Genomic DNA, 20,064 nt, shown 5'->3' on the forward strand with positions numbered 1-20,064 from the left:
TTTGATAAGTCCTATGAGGTATACCATACTCATAATGTTTATGCTATTAATTTAATTTACCTTTTTAATTTAAACTCATAAAACAACCTTGAAAAAAAAAAAAAAAGTTAATTTTTAATACATTTTAAATATTTGTATTATACATATATATATATATATTTATATACATACATATACACATATATATACATACGCGTACATATGCGTAGCATACCCAATGCCTTACATAAATTTTTAATGTGCGCTTACCAAGAAGTAAAAAATAAAATACCGACCTTTTTAATTGTTCTGTCATATATCTACACATCTGTGAACAATCAATGCATTTTAAATTACACCATATTTGTTATAATTAAATGAGTAAAACAAATTAATCGTGTTTTCAGCCTATTATGTCATTTTTTATAAAATAGCAACGCTGTAATTTGTTTAATTACATGTTGGATTCTTAACACCCCCTTAATCGTGAATATTATTTTACATTATATATTTTACGTTGTATATTTTACGTTGTATATTTTACGTTGTATATTTTACGTTGTATATTTTGCATTGTATATTTTGCATTGTAAATAATTTTTCCCTTATATTTTTTTCCTCTTAAGTATTCATCTTTTTATCTTGACTTTTTTCTTTTCTTTATTTTCCTTTCTGTGAACACATTTTATTATTTATTAGTGTCAATACGTATTCTTATAAAAAGAGCTACTAATTTCATTACGGATCTACAGAATAGTTTATTTACAATAAGTGATATCATAGCAGTATCTTTAATTACAGATTATTATATTGTCATTAAATGATCCCCTTATTTTCCAAAAAATGTGTATGCTTATCGTTTGCATTATATTACACTAAAAAGCATTAACACCATAAAAAAAAAAAAAAAATACAATAGTAAAATAAAATAATAAAATAAAATAATAAATATAAATCTAGTAAGTTTTTTCATAGAACAAAATTTGCATATAACCGTTAACGTATATGAACGTTTTCTTATATATTGTTGTACGCACGTTTGTTGATCTCTCGAGAATTTTGAACAAATTGACTTGTACTTTTGTCTCCTTTGGAAGACATTATATATGTGCATAAATATATACATATATATATATTAATGATTAACATGGCAGCGTTTAATGCCATTTTTTCCTTTTTTTTTTTTTTTTTGTCTTGTTACATTATTAGTTATTATTTATATTCAAATTATTTATAATCAACGTACATGCATATATACACATATACATACATTTTTAACTCCTTATGATGTAAGACACTTTATACAAATTACAAAGAACGTATTTGAGAAAGTTCTTGTTATGACACATGTATTATAGATGTGTAATGTTTTGTATAATATAAACAATATATTAGGTAGTACTTTGTCTTATGTTTTTTCTTTTTAAATACATTATTCTACTATTAGATAATAGTATATTACACAAACCTATGATACAGGTATTTTCAGGGGGATAATAACAAACTGAAAAAATAAAAACAATAGGAGGGAATACGTTGGAACATTTACTATACTGCTAAAGGTGTAAGGGGAAGATATACAATATAATATCACAAGGAAGAAAAAAAAAAAATTATTAAATAAAAAAATGAAGAGAATAATTAAAAGATTTAACGATAACCCATCTTCAACACAATTCGAAAATGAAACAAATAAGGACATAGACCCTGTAGAAACAACTTTAGAGACAAAATATAGAGAGAAGGAAGGAAATATGGACATAGAAAATATTGATATAAAAGATGACGCAACAAACAATTTTAATTATATTAACAGATATTTAACAGCAATTTTTGATATAGCAAAAAATGATGATTCCTCTTCATCAAAAGAAGACAACATAAAAAAAGGTACTAATGGAATTAATAAATTTACGGAAGAAATTTCACGTTTTAGCACAAAAAATCATAATGTAGATGATGAATGGGAATTAGGTAATACATATGAATTTGAAACAGTGGAAAGTGGAAATGCCCAATATGACATTTCTTCTCTAAGTAGGACATCAAATGTAGAGTATCACACTTCGCTAAATAGGGAAGTAAATCGTATCAATGTAGATAATTTAAAATTAAAGAAAGCCCGTACAGATATAATTGATGATAAAAATTGTGATAATATATTTGCAAACAGGGAAGTATTTAATTATTTTTATTCATTTAACGAAAATGACCACCTAGATGTATGGCTTAAAAGGAATGAAGACCTTTTTAACTTTCCCAAAAAATATAATGCAGAAAAGGACATAAATGGAAAAGAGGGTACATCAAGAGAAAAGTTTAACGACGATGTTGTAAAGGAAAAGACCTCAACTGAACGGAGAAATAAGTACACTCAGGAAAATGCTCCGCATTCTTCAAGCGGGAAAAAATATGCGGACAGTCTGCATCAGAAAGATAATCAAGAGCAGCTACAGCTGCAGCAACAGCAACATCATCAACTAATGCACCAGTATGAGAATAATATAAACCGAGGAATGGATTCAGCGAAGAACACAAATAAAGGTAAAAGGATTGAGAAGGAACAAATTCACAAGACATCGCATGATGAGTTAAGTAAAAATCTATTTCGTATGCATAATTACCAAAGTGAGGATGTACTTTATAGCTACTTCAGTGATAACGTTAGCATAAGTGATAAGCAACTAAAAGAAAGGTCAAATGAAAATATATTACAGGATCAGTGGAATGTAATACATAATTATTCTGGGAAAGGATTTAACGAATTTGCAAAGACGAATAATAACGAATATTACGAAGGAGGTGGAAATGATAAAATTTACAGCACTTATCAAAAAAGTAGAAGTGTCTATCCGAATTTTCCTTATCTTAAGCAAAGCAGTTTTTTAAAAGATCATTTAACTGAGGCTTATACAAACATTTTGGATAATAGAAAATATAATGTTCCTATTAAATTACAGAATTTAGAAATTGGTACAGATGATAATCCATTTTTTTCGGAACATATTAAGGAAAATATCAAAAACGAAGAAATGAAATTAAATCAACCCCCTGAAATGTGCCTTGATAATAAAAGGGTGGGCCCTTATAATTATGAAGATTATAATTTTAAGCATAATATTTCTCATTATAACAATATAAATGAAGATAAGAACACTTTTTGTTCAGGTATAAATAATGAAGTTCAGAAGGAAGTAGAAAATGATGGGTTAAACAAATATGATAATGTTATGTTGAATAGGAAAAACAACGTGAGTCAGGGAAAAACAGAAATTACCAATTTGTTTAAAAAAGATGACACACAGAAAGAGTGGAGTAATTTCAATAATAAGCAAGTCATATGTAGTGATATTGAAGGTTTAAGTATGAATAATAATTTAGTGAAAAATTCGATGAGGTATGACAATATAGAAGTAAACCAAAATTTAAGTAAAAAAAGTAAAGATAACTATTTGGAAAAAATGAGAGATTATATGTTACATAACAATGCCCTTTTTTCGAAAAAACCATATTTAGAAGAGAATAAAAAATGGGTAAATGAGGTAGATGAAAATGATCCACAAAATAATGTTAATGAAGGAAGTTTCAGAAATTCTGACATGTGCCGAAGCTTATTGTTGTCTTACTTGAGTAAGCAGGTGAACAGCATCGGAGTTTATGAACTGAATAATGAAGCTACAAAGAATTTTAATGGTGAAAAAGTTCGCGGTGGGAATTTAGGGCAGTACCAAGGGGACGTTGGAGGGTCTTCAGGGAGCGGTGCCATCAAGGGGAAAATTAATAATAACGATGATAATAATGGGTGTGATAATAATGGGTGTGATAATAATGGGTATGATAATAATGGGTATGATAATAATGGGTGTGATAATAATGGGTATGATAATAATGGGTGTGATAATAATGGGTGTGATAATAATGGGTGTGATAATAACTGGTGTGATAATAATGGGTGTGATAATAACTGGTGTGATAGTAATGGTAGTAATTATAGTGGAAACCGTGCATTTTTTCAAAATGATCATAACGGTATGCATAGCTCAAGTGTTAAGGACACACACAATATGGAGAAAATACGTGGTTGTAGTTACAAAGAGAACAATTTTAACGAAAAAATTCAAAAATTAAACGAAAAGGAAAGAACAGTTTCTACGTTATGGGAAAATAACTCAACCATAGAAGGAAATTGTTTTAACAATTGTCTTGACTCTTATGCTAATTCAAATGATATTAAAAAGAATAAATGCATACAAAAAGGATCATTCAGTGGAATGAGTAATCTTATTAATGATAGTAGAAATAACCATGTACTAAAGGAGACGCTAAAAAATAAGATAAAGTTTTTACTGGAACATGAAAGTGATGACATTTTGTTAAGTGAATATATTATAAATACCATAAATGATTATAATAAAAGCAAATGCAACATGGATAGTACTACTATATATGATAATAACTACAAAACGGAAGGACATATATGTGAAGATATTAGAACCAAAAATAATAATTACACAGAAAAAGACAAAATAATAGCTACCGAAGAAAATATTAAGAGAACAGATGATCAGATGAACAATCAAATAGTGAATAACAATTCAGATACAATACTTCATAAATGGAGGAACATGGAATGTAAACATACCTCTAATACACTTTACAATAAAGTAGAGGATGAATTGTATGATACTACTAATTCCCAGATCCAAAACACAGGTGAGGGTAGTAGTTCGACAGTTTTAAATTTCAATAATATATTATTACCTGAACAAAATAGTTATAACCAGCTTAATAAAAACATGAATATTAACTTGAATGTTAGCGATTTAATATCATTGCTAAACGCAAGTTCTGCTATAAATGGAAGTGATGTTATTTGTTCTGGTAAGGACCTCACTAGTAGTAAGGACTCCAAGTATTATTTAAGTCGATGTGACGAATTTAGAAAAAGCTGCAATTTCGAGGAGGGGTTCTCGGCCAGTTCCTCGATGTTTGAATCAAAAAGCGACCATAAGATTAGTGGTGCTGTTAGTAAGCTTGATATTAGGCTCGATAGTATGCACGACAGTATGCACGACAGTAAGCACGACAGTAAGCATTGTAACGGACCAACCTATAGCACACACGAGGGGTCCGGCAGAGAAAAAGGGGTAGTGTGCAACTCCCCCTCAGAATTCGCTACAAAGATAGAAACTGTACATCTTAATAATAAAAAAAGAGAGTTCAGTTACAATAATGAAAGAGGAGTGGTGCGTTATGCTGCTATCGGAAGGGAAAATAAAGATAATGACATTTTTGGAAAAAAGAATAGCATCTATCAATCGAACGAACAAAGAGATTTCACAGTAAATGAATCACAATATGAAAAAGTAAATAATCTTGTACATTTCATAAGTAAAAATAGTACGTTGGATGGAAATGAAAACTGTGCAGGGAATACCATTAATAGTACTTTCCCAAATAGTAATAATGTAAATAGTAATTCGAGTCATATAATGATACAGAATCATACAAAGGATAGAAGCATGTTCGAATACACTAAGAAGGAAACATATTATAAAGATAATACGCTCACAGATGATTACATAAAGAAAAAGCATAAAAGTGAAAAATTGATAAGTTCATTCCCTGGTGAGACTAATTCTTATCTTAAAAGCAAATGTGTTAAAAATAACAAATCCAAATGGGATAGTGGTAATTTTGAAAATGGCTATTTTAAAAAAAAGGAGTCGACTTGGAAGGGGCTACGAAATTTTAGTAAGACAGAGGAAACTAATGGAATGTGCAAAGAATGGAGTATGGGAAAGCAAGGGCATAACAAGTATGTTTCTAAATCAAAAGAAAAGGAATCTTCTCTTTGTTTTACAAGGAGCCACCATTACGGTAGAGATAGCGATGCAAATAACAGTTGCAATGAAAGCAGTGGCGGTAATGAAGGTAATACCTGCAGTAGTAGTAGTGACGGTAATAGCGCTAGAAGTACTAGCAAAGGTAACCCTCTCTGGCGAAGGAACACCCACTGGGGGGGAAGGTTGTCCACCAAGGCGTGCCGCAAGGACAGGTACGTAAGGTTTAAGAAAGGTAGTGTTGATATTAATATAAAGCCAAAATTAACGGGAAAATATACTATGTCTTATTTAAAAGAAAATAAAAAAAAAAAAAAAAAATGGGAAGAGATAGATGAATTACCATTTGAGGTGTTAAAAAAATTGGTTACTGAAGAAGAAAACAATTTAGAAAAATTACTACAATCGTTATATGATGACAGAATATTACCATTACTAATTAATATAAAAGGAAGAGCAGATGAATATCATTTAACAGATATATTAAAAAGCAATATAAAAAATGCATATAGTTTAAATACAGAAAAATATATAATAAAAATGAATAAGTCAGCTAACGATTATGTAATATATTTTTCTAATAAGAAAGAAAAAGATGACTACTTCTTTTCTATAAATAATTTGGTAGATGTTTATGATACATCTATGTGGTCTGAATTTGAAAAATATTTAATCCAAATAGCTAATTCTGAGGATCCTAATTTATATACATTTTCCGGGGGCAGATATGGGATGGCAAAAGAATTACAACGAAGAAATTTACCATTTTTTAAAGGGCTATATTTAGGTGAGTTATGCCAAATTGTTCATATAAGTACTAATAAAAAAATTATAGCATATGAAAATAATTACTTAAAGCCTATTTCTCAATGTCATAAATATACAAATGCCAAATTAGGTATTGTAAATACAAGTAGCAAAAATTTGGAAAATTATATTACAACTATAGATGAACTACGATTTTATTTGAGTAAATTATTGAAATATTATAAAGGGGGATTTAACATTTCTACGCTGAAAAAAAAATTAAAAAATAGATTCAACAAACAGCTATGCGAGAGTGTTTTCCACTGTATCAAATTGATAGAGGTCCTACAGTTAGAGCAGCTCAAGGATGTGTGCATCGTCGACACGCAATCCAAGGTTGTGCGAAGCCCCAGCGATGGTTAGATAAACAGAGAGGGGGATGATATTGATGTTGATAGTGATGGGGGTAGAAAAGAGGCTAAGGTGTAAACGTGTGAATGCAAATGCACGGGCTAAGACCGAAACCGCGTGGAGGTGGTGTGCCTAAATGGGGACGTAATATGTGCACATGAGTATGTACCTGTATGTACGTATGTGTGTACATGTAACATCGTGGTACATTTCTTATGTCTATCGGGGAAGTCTCTAAATTTTCATTCATATGTTTTTTTACCCCTCATATATAGTTCTTTTTCATGACAATCCACGGTAACTTATGAAGAGATTCCTTTGCTCCCATACATGAAACCGCATTGCAACGCAGTTGGCAAGATGAAAAGAAGCAAGATGTACATTATTAACGGAAGCATGGTCTCCCTTTACGTATACCTTTTCATACATATGTATGTGCACATATCTGGTATACAATTTTTTTTTTTTTTTTTTTTTTTTGTGCTACTCTTCTTTACAAGCAACCCTACGAAATTGGAATGTTTAAAAATGAAAACAATGAAACTTAGATATAGCAGAAGTTTTCCTATTAAATTCTACTAAAAAAAATTATCATAAAAATAATTCTATATTTTGTAAGAGCATAATGCATATACCACATTATATACTTCTGATTTTATAACGTTTCCTATTTTCCATTTGTTCAAAAAAGTATACGACTTTAAAAGTAGGGTAAGACAATTTTACAAAAATACTGTATAAATGAAAACTTATTTTGTTCACTCTTACAATAAATACAATTAAGCATTCATATTACACAGGCAGAACGTTTGATCATGCAAAAATGATGGCAAATGCACACCACTCACATTAAACTCGTATTTTACCTTTTCTCTGCATTCGTAAAAAGGTGTACACGTATGTACTTACGCACATGCATATACACTCATCCTCTCACTCAGTCACTCACTCACTCACACACATACATACATACATACATATGTATATGCAAATATAGGGGAATCTCTCCTGTAACGGACTCCAAATTAGCTAAAATGAAAAGGAGTTCTGGCTTGCAAAAAAAAGGGAAAACATATATCAATGTGCTTTCTTTAGCATGATAAGTTCATGCAAAAGTTAGGATAGAACTTTAAAAATTATTTATATTTCCGTTAAGCGTTTAACTTCACACAATGTAGAATGGTGCGTTTCCTCATTTTCTACTTACAAATTATGTCATTCTATTTTTTTTAAATGTAAAAAATTATGGCATGGTATTTTATTTTTTCAATTTATGTTTCATTTTGCCCCACTCATTTACTCTATATAATTCTCGTATCCTGCTGCCTAAACTTCCTTTCACGTTTTCATATTTGAAGTACTAACTACATAATAATATTTTTATTTTTTCCTTTTTCATCTTAGCAATTATATATAAAATTGTATACACAGAAAGAAGATGAACTCGCAACAACAAAGAAAAAACAAAAAATATAATAATAAAATAATAATAAAATAATAATAAAATAGAAAAAAAAAAAGTAATGATTATTTTATTTACTCTTAATGAAAAAATAAATGCATATACCTTGCATTACTCTGTACTTGAATTACCACATATATATATATGTATATATGTATATAGTAGTAATACCATTTTTTAAAAATGATGTGAAGCGCACGTAGGGGAATGGTCAACTTAAAATAATTCTATACTAATGTTAATAATAAAGTAGTTAATTTATTTTTTTTTTTCTAAATATAAAAATGTAAGCATTCAGATTGATATTTTTACTGTGGTTTTTTCTGTAAAATTGTGCTTGTTTTATTTTTTTACGTATTTTCTTCTTGTATGTATGTATATATGTATTTTTTTTTTTTTTTTTTTTTTGGTTTGAACTTAATTTTTTATATTTTAAAAAATAGAGAGAGAGAAAAAGAAAAAGAAAAAAAAAAAAAAAACTTTGAACAGATCAATAAGTGAATAATATATATATATATATATATTATTCATTTATGGGAATAATTAAACAATAGTAGATACATATGATGTTTATTCCTCATAAAAACCAGGAAATAAGTCATATATATGAAAGAAACAATGAAGCTACACTTTATATAGGTTATTATATAGAACACGTTCACAAATCAGTGATACACATATCGTCTATTTTTTGTTGTTGCTTTTTATAAAAAATGTCTCTTTATTAGCATATGTGAAAATAGCACCTCATATGTATAATAAATGCAAATGCGCGTCTATACATATATATATAAGTACATAAAATTTCTCCCTGCAGCAAATTTAGATACCCAAGTGGACGAAGAGATCTTGTGTGAACTGTTCATGCAGTGTGGTAATGTGAAGAATGTCCACATACCAAGGGACAAAATCAATGGGCATCATTCGGGTAGTTAACTATAAAACCATTTCGTCCACAACATTTTACTCATTTTTTACTCATTTTTTACTCATTTTATACCCCTTTTTTACTCATTTTTTACTCATTTTTTACTCATTTTTTACTCATTTTATACTCATTTTATACCCCTTTTTTTACTCCTTGTTTACTTTTTTTTTACTCCTTTTTTACTCATTTTATACCCCTTTTTTATCCATTTTATGCCATCAATTTGTACCACCATTGGTGGCTCCGTATTTTTTCCCATCAGGGTACGGATTCGTCGAATACGAATATGAGTACGAGTGTGAATACGCAGGGAAAGTGCTAAACATGACAAAGCTATTTGGAAAAGCGTTAAGATGTAACAAGGCATCTCAAGATAAAAGGTCATATGATGTTGGAGCCAATTTATTTATAGGAAATTTAGATGCAGAAGTAGACGAAAAGATGTTATTTGATATATTTTCATCCTTTGGTCAAGTAGCAACAGTAAGAATAATGCGAAATGAAGATGATACATCAAAAGGACATGGGTTTATATCATATGATAATTTTGAATCGAGTGATATGGCAATAGAAAATATGAACAATCAGTTTATATGTAATAAAAAAGTACATATATCCTATGCTTTTAAAAAAGATACAAAAGGTGAAAGGCATGGAACGGCAGCAGAAAGATTTATAGCAGCAAATAAAGCATTAACATTGTACCCTAATAATGAAAATACAGCTAATGGTATATCTTATAATAGTTCATCAACTATTGATAATACAACAAATAATAGTAATAATAATTATACTTCGATAAATAATGATAATAATTTATTTTTAAATAATATGATGATTTCATCTACAAATATAACTAAATTTCCCCATGATCCTATCCCCCCTCCCCTTATTAATTCTTTCTTTCCAACCAATCCACCACCACCTCTTTCATCCAATTTTATGCCACCAACTCATATTAACATACCACCAAATACAAGATCGAATAATTCGTATATAATGCCCTCAAAGGTTATCAGTAAAATGGTGGGTAGTATGCAACAGAATATGTCACCAAACATGCCACCAAATATGTCACCAAACATGCCTCCAAATATGTCACCAAACATGCCTCCAAATATGTCACCAAACATGCCTCCAAATATGTCACCAAACATGCCTCCAAATATGTCACCAATCATGCCGCCAAATATGTCACCAATCATGCCGCCAAACATACCTCCAAACATGCCGCCAATTATGCCTCCAATTATGCCCCCTAACATACCTTCAAATTTTCCTCCAAATTTTCCTCCAAATTTTCCTCCAAATTTTCCTCCAAATTTTCCACCAAATTTTCCACCAAATTTTCCACCAAATTTTCCACCAAATATTCCTCTAAACGTGCCTCCTACTATACCACCCACTATGCCACCAAACTTGCCCCCCATTTCGCCGGACGAAGGAACTTCAAATGCAACATCGAATGTTGAAACTAATCAAGTGAAAGAAAGTAAGGAATGTATAAACACCGAAAATCATGATTAAAAAATTAGCAGTAAAAAATTAGGAGTTAAATATCCGGAGTAAAAAATTAGCATAAAACAATTTGGAGTAAAAAGTGCACAATGAGCTATTTTTTGTAAGTACATAAAAGTTATGCCTACACGACGGTTCGTTTTTCCCAAAATTTGCAAAAATAAACTTCAGTTATGAAGACATGCTAGTATGTGCTTATTTGAAAAGTACGCACATCTGTACGTACATATATATATATATATATATATGTGTAATTGTGTGTGCTTATTGTTATGTTCCTTTTATACACATTTAAAAAAAAAAATGTTTTTTTGCACATCATCCCTCCCATAAGCAGACCATTTATCATAGCTTAAATGGCTTTTATTCATTGATTCAAGTATGTTTTATTATTTTATTTATTTATTTTTTTTATTAAAATTAATTTTTATATTGTTATAAAAAAGGATATATCAATAAAAGGAACTTTTAAAAATGCAAAAAAATTAAAAAAAAAAAAAAAGTATAAACTTGTAAAATAATTTAACCCCGTAATTTCCTCATATCGGCATGTTTTTGCTCCTTTACAGTTACTAAAAAATTATGTTTCACGAAAAGGGGCAATACGTTCATGTGTTTGCCCACGCACGTGAGTTCATGTTTATGTGTTTGTGTGGATACATGTATAAATCTATATCTATCATCCACTTGAAAAGGGTAAAAAAGGGCGAACTGTTATACATTACATTTCGTATATATACATATATACATTAACACATATACATATATATATATATATATATACATACATATACACATAAACACATATACATATATATATATATATATATATATATATATACCTTCCTATTTATGCACATAATTTGAATGTTAATCAACTCCCAACCGTTTTATAACATGAACTACGGCGATCCCTGCTTAAATTATAAACATATAGTACTACGCCATAATACATGATTGAAAAAAAGAAGCCCATATGAAATAAACAAACAAGGAAAAATAATTGTCTAATACGGAATGTGTCAATGTTTTAGTCTACTTTTAAAATACACTTATGTTTTATTTGTCAAACATTAACATAGGCGTAAAACCTTCTCTCTTACAGTACACCAAAAAAAAAAAAAAAAAAGGGGAGAATTTAAAAGTCGTTCCATTAAGGCGGGACAGAAAATTGGGAAGGCTTAAATGTTACTTTATCGTACGTACTCATGCGCACCTGTACCCATGCATGCATATATTCATATATACATACTTTATGCGCGTAGGTATGTATTTATGTAATAAACATTTTTGTACGTTTCCTTCAAAAACAAACAGAGCTCATAACAAAATGAAAGGGGGAAAAAAATACAAAAAATTAAAATTAAAATTGAACAATTTAACGGAAAAAATAATACATGTTCATAAGATTAAAAAGTAAACGCATAATTAAATATGTAAATAGCCAAATAAATCTAAAACGAAATATACGTTTTGTCAAATAAATGTATCACCAAATAAATGCATAATCAAAACAACATGCGCACGAAATGAGCGTAAAAAAAAAAAAAAAAAAAAAAAAAAAAAATTTTTTAAAATTCGTTTAATGCTATAATTAGAGTAGAGGGAAAAAATTATTTCTCCTTAAAATTAGCGCATATATATTTCTTGCCAAATTAGTACATAAAAATAGGTACTACGAAAAGGAATTCTTATACGTACATATATACATACTACACGCATGTACGTAAAGGTTTAAAAAATAGCAAGTGTTAAGTGTAATCACAGGCTAAGTTATTGCGACAATGCACTTTAGAAATTGGGATACAAAACAATCTCAAATGTAAATATAACTATATATATATATATATATATATATATATATATATATGCATATACATATATACATTTTTTTGCGTGGAGCAATAAGAGAATTTTTAAGGTAAAGTAGACATTTGCCGCACCCCTTACCAAATTGGGAATAGCGAAGCGCAGGAGTTTTATAATACTCTAAAAGGTGGAGGGAAAACAAGATAAAAAATAGAATAGTAGATTAAAATATATTATAAACTAACTGATATGAAGAGAGGGGCATATAACAAGTTATGACAAACTAGTAACTCCTGATGAACATAATAAAAGGAGTAAAGTCATTAAACGGAGCGTAATACCAGCGTTTAGTAACCATATCGTATTAGCGCAACAGAAGCCTCTGAAGGACTTTCATATGTTAAGAAAAACGGGGGGACAATGATGGTAGTCCACAAAAAGAGTATTAATAAAAAAAAAAAAGGCAGGAACATGTACGAGTTGTACTTAAGTATGCATGAAGAGAAGTATAAAAAAGTGGAAGAAGAAAAAAGTACAAATGATGAAGCTTATGTTGTAGATTTAGAAAGAGAGGTAAAAATAAAGTTAGAAGAACAAAGTAATTTATTGTCAATTAAAGGTATAGATAGAGTTGATATACAACAGAAAAAAGGAAAACATTCAATTATATGTATTCATTATATTAAAAATATGTGTATGAAAAATTTATTTTGTAATTATTTACATCAACTTATATATTCAAGAATACCTACATGTAAAAATTATTTAAAGTATAATTATTGTGCTGATAGGGTAAGAGGTTCATGTATGTTTCGTCATACTTTAGAAAATACAAATAGTAATTATTACAACGATAATAAGGATGAATATTTAGATGATATTATCAAATTTCTACATGAAAAAAATATATGTGTAAATTATCTCTTAGGTTTTTGTAATTTAGGATATAACTGTAGAAAAATTCATATAAATAGGACAAGAAAATATATTAACATTATAAGTATCCTGCCCAAGTTTTATTTAGATGAAATACTAATAAATAAAAGCTTATATACCAATCTATATAGTAACTCGAAAAAGTTTATAAATGATATGAATAAATTAAGGGATGCTTTAATAGTACTAAGTGGTGAGAAGTATTATGATAAAACGAATATTTCGTCCAAAAATGAAAAAGATTATAACTTAACAGATCATTTTAAAAATACAAATACCATGATGAATAATAATAATATTAATGAAAGTCATCATATTATTCCAAATAGTAATGGTACCAGCAGTAGTAGACTGGATACTCCAAGTTCGAGTAATGTCGAAGCGTACACCATGCTTAATAGGCAATCTGCAGTGTTGATGGATGTAAGCGGAATGGTTGGTGTGCACATGAATGGGGTGGAAATAAACAATAAGAGCAACAATAACAGTAGTAACGCAGTTCCTGGGGTACCAAATGATAGTATCATTAAAGTTAACATTGACAGGAGTGACAATAACTTGGGTAACAGTAATAATGATAATAATAATAGTAATAGTAATAGTAATAGTAATAATAATAACAATAATATTAATAATAATAATAATAAATAATAATAATAATAATAATAATAATAATAATAATAATATAATAATAAATAATAATAATAATAATAATAATAATAATAATAATAATAATAATAATAATAATAATAATAATAATAATAATAATAATAATAATAATAATAATAATAATAATAATAATAATAATAATAATATAATAATAATAATAATAATAATAATATAATAATAATAATAATAATAATAATAATAAATAATAATAATAATAATAATAATAATAATAATAATAATAATAATAATAATAATAATAATAATAATAATAATAATAATAATAATATTAATAATAATAATAATAATAATAATAATAGTAATAGTAATAGTAATAGTAATAGTACTAATAATAGTAATAATAATAATAGTAACAGTAACAGTGTTATGTATAATCAGGCGTGGGAAGAAGGGCATGGTAGCAGCGGCCACATAGATATTAGGATAAACCATAACAACTGTATGGAGGAGAAATATTTAAATAAATATAATACTATATTGAATAACTGGAATAATGAAAAGGCATATCAGCACAGTAATATGAATAAGAACTGTTCATATAATAACGAAAATAAAATGATAGGAACAAATAACGACATGGTATTAAATATACCTAATGTATACGACATAAATAATAGCAAGTTGATTGAAAATGATAAAATAAAAGTTTTTGTTATCAAATGTAATCAAATATCACATTTATATTTATCTATATTATATGGAGTTTGGGCAACTGGTAAAAACAATACAAGAAAATTTATCAATTTATTTAAAGAAAATTATACTATAATTTTTATATTTTCTGTTAATGAAAGTGGAGGATTTCAAGGATATGCAAAAATGATAACAATGCCGATAAGAAATTTATTTGAAAATTTATGGGGTCCAATTACTAAAAGATTAGGTGGTAATTTCCGTATTCAATGGATAAAAATAGCCAAAATCGATTTTGAAGTTTTTAAAAATATGGTTAATCCTTATAATAATAATTTACCTTTAAAAAAAAGTAGAGATGGTACTGAGTTGCCTTTAAATTTAGCTGCAATTATTTGTAATAAAATTCATATTTTACCCAATGAGGATTTCTTAGCTGGAACGATATATGAATATAAAAGAAGGATTAACCACTCTTCCTTTTTTCTTAATTTACATAAACAAAATTTACTTAATACAAATACCATGTGGGATATGCTCATTTTTAATTTAAATCAAAAGTCCGATTGCCAACAGATTACGTTCGTCGATGGAACAGAACAGAGCATTACATAAGTGCACGTGGACAATTTTTACCCCATAGGTCGTATTACATAGCTAAAAAGAGTGTTAAATGTTGGCCGTTAAAAGTAGGAAGTCAACATACGAGTTCACTGTTACCATATAAGTAGGAAGTCAGCATACGAGTTCACTGTTACCATATAAGTAGGAAGTTACCATATGAGTTGGAAATCAAAATTCGAAAATTTAGTTAAATATTGAATGTTAAAAATTCAATATTTTATGTTCAAAAAGGCAGGAATAATTACACAACTCCTTAATTTGGAGCCACGTAAAATTGGCCTAGGAAAAAAAAAAAAATTTTATCGGTGCAAAAAGGTACATATATATTTGTGCATAACATTGCATGTATTGTGTGCATAAGTGCGCATACATGTTTGCAGTGCGTACCTAAATATATATATATATATATTATATATATTATATATATATGTACGTATATATGTATGTACACAAGTATGTATAATATCGTGCGCGACATTTCTCTTGCTGCAAATTTAAATGTAGAGAATTATAAAATAAAAAAAAAAAAAAAAAAAAGCCTAAGCAGTAGGCATTACGGAATTAAGCAGTAAGCTATAAAAATATAGCAATGAGCAATGAACAATGAACAATGCGCAATGAACAATGAACAATGAACAATGAACAATGAACAATGAACAATGCGCTAGTAAACAATCAAGTGATGAACAAAAGGACGACATGTCATTTTGTACTAAGTGTAACAAGTTTAAAAAGGAAAACTCATTTATATCTTTTTTTATATATACTTTTACGAAAACATTTTTTGTCCCCTTTTTTTAATAATTTTTGAATTACATGAATGCTGTACTAAAACACAACTATAATTAGCGTTTGAGTAAAGGTATAATAAAATAGTAACAAGGAAATATAACCAAAATAGAAAAAAAAAAAAAAAAAAATACAGAAAACTAAGGAGTAGGAAATTACATTGATTATACAAATATTTTGTCCTTTCTTATTAAGGGAAAAAAACAATTTGTATTTTTAAATGAAATAATTTACAAGCATATTTGAAGCTAGCTAAAATACTTATGAGAACAATAACATTTAGGTTATTATTTATTTTAAATAGGTATTACTGCTTTGCTCTTTTTATTTGCATCTTTTTTTTTTTTTTTTTTTCTTTTTTTTCGCGTTAACGTATTTTTGAATAATTTATATACTGAAGTACGTACATGCAAAGGTTTATACATATATATATTTATATACATACTGCATACATACTGCATACATACATACATTCATACGTACGTACATACATACATACATACATACGTATATCCTTGTATATGTACATACACTCATACCCACATACCCACATACCCACGTGCATATATTACTGCATCCAAAATTTGTCCTTAATAATTAAAAACCCAAATTGTTAAAAATGTACAAACTCAGATATTTAAATTTTTTTTTAATTTTTGTTTTGTTTAATTTATCAATAAAAATAATAAGAAGTTTTAGCTTATTCCAACATATCGAAAATATAAGCAACCCAGCATATTTTAAAAAAAAGCCGAGTATGGTTTATGACTTAATCGTTATTGGTGGGGGAAGCGGGGGAATGGCAGCCGCTAGGAGAGCAGCCAGGTAATTTAGGAGGATCTTAAGTATATGCAAAAATGTGTACTCACGTATATACTTGCATATATACATGCATGTGCACATACCAGTATATTCATGCATATATACGTACAGGTGTACATATGTATATGTGTATTCTTATGCCCAATATTGCGCCTGCTAGTACATGTGTATAATGCATATATGAAATATACATTCATACTTTCCATAACCACAGGCATAAAGCGAAAGTTGCTCTTGTGGAAAAGGCGCACTTAGGTGGGACATGTGTAAATGTTGGCTGTGTTCCAAAAAAGGTACCAAATAAAAGTGAAGGAATTTAATGGGGAAATGCCTCACCTACTCACAGTGTATATGAGGATCATTTGTATCCACATGTGTTACACCTACGTGCGAACATACATGCATACATATGTTCATATGTACATATGTACATATATATATATATATATATATATATATATATGTATATATATATTTGAGTGAAGAGATAACTCCGTAAAAACAATGCATATGTCATTTTTTTGTGCAAAAGTAATGTGTACATTGCATTGATTATCTATCTAGCTATTTTTTTGTTTATTTTTTTATTTTATTTTTTTATTTTATTTTTTTATTTTATTTTTTTATTTTATTTTATTATTTTATTTTATTTATTTTATATATATTTTATTTTTTATTTTTTTTTTTTTTGGTACTTCTCACTTAGATCATGTTCAACGCAGCGTCTATCCACGATATTTTGGAAAACTCGAGGCATTATGGATTTGACACGCAGTTTTCTTTCAATTTACCACTTCTAGTAGAGAGGAGAGACAAATACATTCGAAGACTGAATGATATATATAGGCAGAATTTAAAGAATGATAATGTTGAGCTTTTTGAAGGCACAGCTAGCTTAATGAGTGAAAATAAAGTGTTAATAAAAAAAGCAAAAAATGTAAATGATGAAGAGAATACGGATGAACAAATGATTGAAGGTAAGAACATACTTATAGCAGTTGGTAATAGGCCAATTTTTCCACCAGTGAAAGGGATAGAACACACAATTTCAAGTGATGATTTTTTCAAAATAAAAGAAGCAAAAAGAATAGGTATTGTAGGAAGTGGATATATAGCAGTAGAGTTAATTAATGTTACAAAAAGATTAGGAATCGAATCTTATATATTTGCAAGAGGAAATAGATTATTAAGAAAATTTGATGAGACTGTTATTAACGAATTAGAGAATGATATGAAAAAAAATAATATCAATATTGTTACCCATGCTAATGTAGAGGAAATAGAAAAGGTAAAGGATAAGAACTTAACAATTTATTTATCCGATGGAAGAAAGTTTGAACATTTTGATTATGTAATATATTGCATTGGTAGATCACCAGATACTAAAAATTTAAATTTAGACAAATTAAATATTAAAACAAATAATGATTATATAATTGTTGATGATAATCAAAGAACGAACTTAAAAAACATATATGCTGTAGGTGATTGTTGTATGGTTAAAAGAAATAAAGAAGTAGAAGATTTAAATTTATTAAAATTATATAATGAAGAGCCATATTTATTAAATAGTAAAGAGAGTAAGGAAGCAAATTTATATTATAATGTTCAGTTAACTCCTGTAGCTATTAATGCAGGTAGACTACTTGCAGATAGATTATTTTTAAACAAATCAAGAAAAACAAGTTACAAACTCATACCAACAGTAATATTTTCTCACCCACCTATTGGAACTATTGGTCTTTCAGAAGAAGAAGCAATACAAACATATGGAAAGGAAAATATTAAAATATATGAATCAAAATTTACTAATTTATTTTTTTCAGTATATGATATGGAACCATCTCAAAAAGAAAAAACATATCTAAAATTAGTTTGTGTTGGTAAAGAAGAATTAATTAAAGGTTTACACATCATTGGTTTACATGCTGACGAAATTGTTCAAGGATTTGCAGTTGCCTTAAAAATGAATGCTACAAAAAAAGATTTTGATGAAACTATTCCAATACATCCTACTGCAGCAGAGGAATTCTTGACCTTACAACCATGGATGAAATGAAAGGGTTACAATTTTTAAATTAATATACATCTTACTATTATATATGCTAAATTTGCTGTGTATAAAAAGTTGTGCTGCTATATTTCTTTTATATAAAAAATGATTAGCTTTCTACCATTTTAAAATGCAACTTTGCATAAAAGTAGTTCCCATCATAGCTTCATTTTTTTTTTTTTTTTTTTTTTAAAAAGCGGAAATTACATATTTATATTAAAGAAAAATCGTAATGTTCTTTATCGACTTAATGGTCATCATAAAATTTTGGTGAAATTTGTATTATTTTTGAATTTATATATATATATATATATATATCCATATCACTTTGTACTTTAATATTACAATATAATAACCACCTGCATAAATTTTCATTAAACATAACATCATTTGTATAAGCTATAATTAAGCCATTAGATGGTGAACATGCGAGAATTGCCAAAATGCATTCCGTTATCCTTGTAATTATGCTACATATGTTTCAATTGGAAATTTTCATTTATGGAAGGAGAAAAGCTATTATTTTTTTGCTGTGCTTTTTTTTTTTTTTTTTTTTTTTTTCAAGTTAAAAATTAAAAAGAATGCTCATGCATATTAACGTAAAACATAAATGTTCGTATATAAATGCATAAGTGGTGGGGGGGAGTCAAAATGCATATGTGCGCACGTATGTATTATATATATAAATATGTGCGTGTGCGTACGCATGACTACGACAATGGTGGGTAATATACTCGCGCAATGGTAGTTCTTACATACGCCTACAAAACTTCCTCTCCTTTTATGTTTTCCATATCGTATTTTTCCAAATTTATTCAGATAA

General features: G+C 28.1%; 5 protein-coding genes across 5 annotated transcripts; all 5 read left to right on the plus strand.

Moving 5' to 3' along the window:
• Positions 1-1,607: 1,607 nt before the first annotated feature.
• MKS88_005018 (uncharacterized protein) lies at positions 1,608-7,528 on the plus strand (the record flags this gene model as incomplete). Its single annotated transcript, XM_067218241.1, has 3 exons — positions 1,608-6,987; positions 7,291-7,379; positions 7,481-7,528. The coding sequence occupies 3 exons, from the start codon at positions 1,608-1,610 to the stop codon at positions 7,526-7,528; spliced, it is 5,517 nt and encodes a 1,838-aa protein (XP_067071394.1).
• A 1,480-nt stretch (positions 7,529-9,008) lies between these two features.
• Positions 9,009-10,897, plus strand: MKS88_005019 (splicing factor 3B subunit 4; the record flags this gene model as incomplete). Its single annotated transcript, XM_067218242.1, has 3 exons — positions 9,009-9,081; positions 9,260-9,370; positions 9,633-10,897. The coding sequence occupies 3 exons, from the start codon at positions 9,009-9,011 to the stop codon at positions 10,895-10,897; spliced, it is 1,449 nt and encodes a 482-aa protein (XP_067071395.1).
• Positions 10,898-13,117: 2,220 nt separating this feature from the next.
• MKS88_005020 (uncharacterized protein) lies at positions 13,118-14,284 on the plus strand (the record flags this gene model as incomplete). Its single annotated transcript, XM_067218243.1, has 1 exon — positions 13,118-14,284. One exon carries the CDS (start codon positions 13,118-13,120, stop codon positions 14,282-14,284), a length of 1,167 nt encoding a protein of 388 aa, XP_067071396.1.
• A 402-nt stretch (positions 14,285-14,686) lies between these two features.
• On the plus strand, positions 14,687-15,568 carry MKS88_005021 (uncharacterized protein; the record flags this gene model as incomplete). Its single annotated transcript, XM_067218244.1, has 1 exon — positions 14,687-15,568. One exon carries the CDS (start codon positions 14,687-14,689, stop codon positions 15,566-15,568), a length of 882 nt encoding a protein of 293 aa, XP_067071397.1.
• Positions 15,569-17,123: 1,555 nt separating this feature from the next.
• On the plus strand, positions 17,124-19,247 carry MKS88_005022 (glutathione reductase; the record flags this gene model as incomplete). Its single annotated transcript, XM_067218246.1, has 3 exons — positions 17,124-17,191; positions 17,403-17,481; positions 17,895-19,247. The coding sequence occupies 3 exons, from the start codon at positions 17,124-17,126 to the stop codon at positions 19,245-19,247; spliced, it is 1,500 nt and encodes a 499-aa protein (XP_067071398.1).
• Positions 19,248-20,064: the final 817 nt, after the last annotated feature.

This window comes from Plasmodium brasilianum, chromosome 13, assembly GCF_023973825.1.
Source record: "Plasmodium brasilianum strain Bolivian I chromosome 13, whole genome shotgun sequence".
Taxonomy (NCBI): Eukaryota; Apicomplexa; class Aconoidasida; order Haemosporida; family Plasmodiidae; genus Plasmodium; species Plasmodium brasilianum.